The sequence below is a fragment of the Lampetra fluviatilis genome, unplaced genomic scaffold (assembly GCF_964198595.1).
Source record: "Lampetra fluviatilis unplaced genomic scaffold, kcLamFluv1.1 SCAFFOLD_196, whole genome shotgun sequence".
Lineage (NCBI taxonomy): Eukaryota > Metazoa > Chordata > Hyperoartia > Petromyzontiformes > Petromyzontidae > Lampetra > Lampetra fluviatilis.
The window spans coordinates 26,501-32,500 of record NW_027620929.1 but is presented as its reverse complement, the minus strand read 5'-3'; the positions used below and the strand labels follow the sequence as shown (position 1 = coordinate 32,500).

General features: G+C 46.0%; 1 protein-coding gene across 1 annotated transcript in view; it reads left to right on the top strand.

The window, feature by feature from the left end:
• Positions 1–6,000, top strand: part of LOC144954546 (histone acetyltransferase KAT6B-like) — a gene marked incomplete at its 3' end in the record, with an annotated part of 79,845 nt that overhangs the window by 50,320 nt on the left and 23,525 nt on the right. Inside the window, exon 11 of the mRNA XM_078885017.1 lies at positions 1,326–1,737. Within this exon, the coding sequence (XP_078741143.1) occupies positions 1,326–1,737 (412 nt within the window). The remainder of the gene's footprint in view (positions 1–1,325; positions 1,738–6,000) is intronic.

Genomic DNA, 6,000 nt, shown 5'->3' with positions numbered 1-6,000 from the left:
CATCATCACCATCACCACCATCACCACCATCATCACCATCACCACCATCACCACCATCACCACCATCACCACCATCACCACCACCACCACTAACACCATCACCATCACGACCACCACCACCATCATCACCACCATCACCACCATCACCACCACCACCACCACCACTAACACCATCACCACCACCATCACCACCACCATCATCATCACCACCACCATCATCATCACCATCACCACCATCACCACCACCATCACCACCATCACCACCACCATCATCATCACCACCACCATCATCATCACCATCACCACCATCACCACCACCACCATCACCACCATCACCACTTGTGGTTAAGACAGTGGTGGTTGTTGTTGTGATGACAGTTGTTATTGTTGTTGATGTTGTTGTTGTGACAGTAGTTGTTGATGTTGTTGTGATGACAGTAGATCTTGTTGTGATGACAGTTGTTGATGTTGTTGATGTTGTTGATGATGTTGTTGTTGATGTTGTTGTTGTGACAGTAGTTGTTGATGTTGTTGTGATGACAGTAGTTGTTGTTGTGATGACAGTTGTTGATGTTGTTGATGTTGTTGATGATGTTGTTGATGTTGTTGTTGTGACAGTAGTTGTTGTTGTGATGACAGTTGTTGATGTTGTTGATGTTGTTGATGATGTTGATGTTGTTGTTATTGTTGTTGATGTTGATGTTGTTGTTGTGACAGTAGTTGTTGATGTTGTTGTGATGACAGTGGTTGTTGTTGTTGTGATTGTTGTGATGACAGTAGTTGTTGATGTTGTTGTGATGACAGTTGTTGTTGTTGTGACAGTAGTTGTTGATGTTGTTGTGATGACAGTTGTTGTTGTTGTGACAGTAGTTGTTGATGTTGTTGTGATGACAGTTGTTGATGTTGTTGATGTTGTTGATATTGTTATTGTTGTTGATGTTGTTGATGTTGTTGTTATTGTTGTTGATGTTGTTGATGTTGTTGTTGTGATGACAGTAGTGGTTGTAGTTGTGATGACAGTTGTTGTTGTTGTGACAGTAGTTGTTGATGTTGTTGTGATGACAGTTGTTGTTGTTGTGACAGTAGTTGTTGATGTTGTTGTGATGACAGTTGTTGATGTTGTTGATGTTGTTGATATTGTTATTGTTGTTGATGTTGTTGATGTTGTTGTTATTGTTGTTGATGTTGTTGATGTTGTTGTTGTGATGACAGTAGTGGTTGTAGTTGTGATGACAGTTGTTGTTGTTGTGACAGTAGTTGTTGATGTTGTTGTGATGACAGTTGTTGTTGTTGATGATGTTGTTGATGTTGTTGTTGTGCCCCAGGCCCGCCCCAAAGGACTTATCGACGGCCTGTCCAAATTCTTCACTCCGTCACCCGGCCGACGAAGCCACCACCACCACCACCACCACCACGGCCACCACCTCCACCACCACCACCTCCACCACCACCTCCACCACTCGTCCACCACCTCCACCACCTCCTCCACCTCCTCGTCGTCGTCGTCGTCATCGTCGTCATCGTCGTCGTCGTCGTCGACGTCGTCGTCGTCGTCGTCGTCGGCGGCTTCTCTACGTTGCCCCGCTCAGCCCGGCGGGGGTCGGAAGAAGAGGCTTGGACATCGGCCAGCCGTCGTCAACAACAACAACAACAAAGTCGGGGTCGTCAACAACAACAACAACATCGGCAAAGCGCCGTCGCCGAATCGGCGTCCTGCGGGGCGGAATCGCTCGCACGGTGACGGAGACTCACGCGCAGAGACACACACAGAGACACACAGAGACACGCAGAGAGACACAGAGACACAGAGAGACACACACAGACAGACACATACACACGGACACACACACGGACACACACACACACGGACACAGAGACACACAGACACGGACACACAGACACACAGACAGACAGACACAGACACACACACAGACACGGACACAGAGACACACAGACACGGACACACAGACACACACAGACAGACACATACACACAGACACAGACACACACAGACAGACACATACACACAGACACATACAGACACACACACAGACACGGACACAGACACGGACACACAGACACACACAGACAGACACATACACACAGACACACACAGAGACACACACACACAGACACGGACACACACACAGACACGGACACAGAGACACACAGACACGGACACACAGACACAGACAGACACATACACACAGACACACACACAGACACGGACACACAGACACACACAGACATACACATACACACAGACACACACAGAGACACACACACACAGACACACACAGACACGGACACACACAGACACACACAGAGACACACACACACAGACACGGACACACAGACACACACAGACAGACACATACACACAGACACACACAGACACACACACTCAGAGACACACAGACACACACAGACAGACACATACACACAGACACACACAGACACACACACAGACACACACACACAGACACACAGAGACACACACACACAGACACGGACACACACAGACACGGACACACACAGACACACAGCGTGGTAGTGGTGGTTGATGTGATGGTGGTCGTGGCAGTGTTGGTGGTAATGGTGGTTGATGTTGTGGTGATGGTGGTTGAAGTTGATGTTGTGGTGATGGTGGTTGATGTTGTGGTGATGGTGGTTGATGTTGATGTTGTGGTGATGGTGGTTGATGTTGATGTTGTGGTGATGGTGGTTGATGTTGATGTTGTGGTGATGGTGGTTGAAGTTGATGTTGTGGTGATGGTGGTTGATGTTGATGTTGTGGTGATGGTGGTTGATGATGATGTTGTGGTGATGGTGGTTGATGTTGATGTTGTGGTGATGGTGATGGTGGTTGATGTTGATGTTGTGGTGATGGTGGTTGATGTTGTGGTGATGGTGGTTGATGTTGTGGTGATGGTGGTTGATGTTGATGTTGTGGTGATGGTGGTTGATGTTGATGTTGTGATGATGGTGGTTGATGTTGTGGTGATGGTGGTTGATGTTGTGGTGATGGTGGTTGATGTTGATGTTGTGGTGATGGTGGTTGATGTTGATGTTGTGATGATGGTGGTTGATGTTGATGTTGTGGTGATGATGGTGGTTGATGTTGTGGTGATGGTGGTTGATGTTGATGTTGTGGTGATGATGGTGGTTGATGTTGTGATGATGGTGGTTGATGTTGTGGTGATGGTGGTTGATGTTGATGTTGTGGTGATGGTGGTTGATGTTGATGTTGTGATGATGGTGGTTGATGTTGATGTTGTGATGATGGTGGTTGATGTTGATGTTATGGTGATGGTGGTTGATGTTGATGTTGTGGTGATGGTGGTTGATGTTGATGTTGTGGTGATGGTGGTTGATGTTGATGTTGTGGTGATGGTGGTTGATGTTGATGTTGTGGTGATGGTGGTTGATGTTGTGGTGATGGTGGTTGATGTTGATGTTGATGTTGTGGTGATGGTGGTTGATGTTGATGTTGTGGTGATGGTGGTTGATGTTGTGGTGATGGTGGTTGATGTTGTGGTGATGGTGGTTGATGTTGATGTTGTGGTGATGGTGGTTGATGTTGATGTTGTGATGATGGTGGTTGATGTTGTGGTGATGGTGGTTGATGTTGATGTTGTGGTGATGGTGGTTGATGTTGTGATGATGGTGGTTGATGTTGATGTTGTGGTGATGGTGGTTGATGTTGATGTTGTGGTGATGGTGGTTGATGTTGATGTTGTGGTGATGGTGGTTGATGTTGTGGTGATGGTGGTTGATGTTGTGGTGATGGTGGTTGATGTTGATGTTGTGGTGATGGTGGTTGATGTTGATGTTGTGGTGATGGTGGTTGATGTTGATGTTGTGGTGATGGTGGTTGATGTTGTGATGATGGTGGTTGATGTTGATGTTGTGGTGATGGTGGTTGATGTTGTGGTGATGATGGTGGTTGATGTTGTGGTGATGGTGGTTGATGTTGATGTTGTGGTGATGGTGGTTGATGTTGTGGTGATGGTGATGGTGGTTGATGTTGATGTTGTGGTGATGGTGGTTGATGTTGATGTTGTAGTGATGGTGGTTGATGTTGATGTTGTGATGATGGTGGTTGATGTTGATGTTGTGGTGATGGTGGTTGATGTTGATGTTGTGGTGATGGTGGTTGATGTTGTGGTGATGGTGGTTGATGTTGATGTTGTGGTGATGGTGGTTGATGTTGATGTTGTGGTGATGGTGGTTGATGTTGATGTTGTGGTGATGGTGGTTGATGTTGATGTTGTGGTGATGGTGGTTGATGTTGATGTTGTGATGATGGTGGTTGATGTTGATGTTGTGATGATGATGGTGGTTTATGTTGTGGTGATGGTGGTTGATGTTGATGTTGTGGTGATGGTGGTTGATGTTGATGTTGTGGTGGTGATGGTGGTTGATGTTGATGTTGTGATGATGATGGTGGTTGATGTTGTGGTGATGGTGGTTGATGTTGATGTTGTGGTGATGGTGGTTGATGTTGATGTTGTGGTGATGGTGGTTGATGTTGATGTTGTGGTGATGGTGGTTGATGTTGATGTTGTGGTGATGGTGGTTGATGTTGATGTTGTGGTGATGGTGGTTGATGTTGTGGTGATGGTGGTTGATGTTGTGGTGATGGTGGTTGATGTTGATGTTGTGATGATGGTGGTTGATGTTGATGTTGTGGTGATGGTGGTTGATGTTGATGTTGTGGTGATGGTGGTTGATGTTGATGTTGTGGTGATGGTGGTTGATGTTGTGGTGATGGTGGTTGATGTTGTGGTGATGGTGGTTGATGTTGATGTTGTGGTGATGGTGGTTGATGTTGTGGTGATGGTGGTTGATGTTGATGTTGTGGTGATGGTGGTTGATGTTGATGTTGTGGTGATGGTGGTTGATGTTGATGTTGTGATGATGGTGGTTGATGTTGATGTTGTGGTGATGGTGGTTGATGTTGATGTGGTGATGGTGGTTGATGTTGTGATGATGGTGGTTGATGTTGATGTTGTGGTGATGGTGGTTGATGTTGTGGTGATGGTGGTTGATGTTGTGGTGATGGTGGTTGATGTTGATGTTGTGATGATGGTGGTTGATGTTGATGTTGTGGTGATGGTGGTTGATGTTGATGTTGTGGTGATGGTGGTTGATGTTGATGTTGTGGTGATGGTGGTTGATGTTGATGTTGTGGTGATGGTGGTTGATGTTGTGGTGATGGTGGTTGATGTTGATGTTGTGGTGATGGTGGTTGATGTTGTGGTGATGGTGGTTGATGTTGATGTTGTGGTGATGGTGGTTGATGTTGATGTTGTGGTGATGGTGGTTGATGTTGATGTTGTGATGATGGTGGTTGATGTTGATGTTGTGATGATGGTGGTTGATGTTGATGTTGTGGTGATGGTGGTTGATGTTGATGTGGTGATGGTGGTTGATGTTGATGTTGTGATGATGGTGGTTGATGTTGTGGTGATGGTGGTTGATGTTGTGGTGATGGTGGTTGATGTTGATGTTGTGATGATGGTGGTTGATGTTGATGTGGTGATGGTGGTTGATGTTGATGTTGTGGTGATGGTGGTTGATGTTGATGTTGTGGTGATGGTGGTTGATGTTGATGTTGTGGTGATGGTGGTTGATGTTGTGGTGATGGTGGTTGATGTTGTGGTGATGGTGGTTGATGTTGATGTTGTGGTGATGGTGGTTGATGTTGATGTTGTGGTGATGGTGGTTGATGTTGATGTTGTGGTGATGGTGGTTGATGTTGTGATGATGGTGGTTGATGTTGATGTTGTGGTGATGGTGGTTGATGTTGTGGTGATGGTGGTTGATGTTGATGTTGTGGTGATGGTGGTTGATGTTGATGTTGTGGTGATGGTGGTTGATGTTGATGTTGTGGTGATGGTGGTTGATGTTGTGATGATGGTGGTTGATGTTGATGTTGTGGTGATGGTGGTTGATGTTGTGGTGATGATGGTGGTTGATGTTGTGGTGATGATGGTG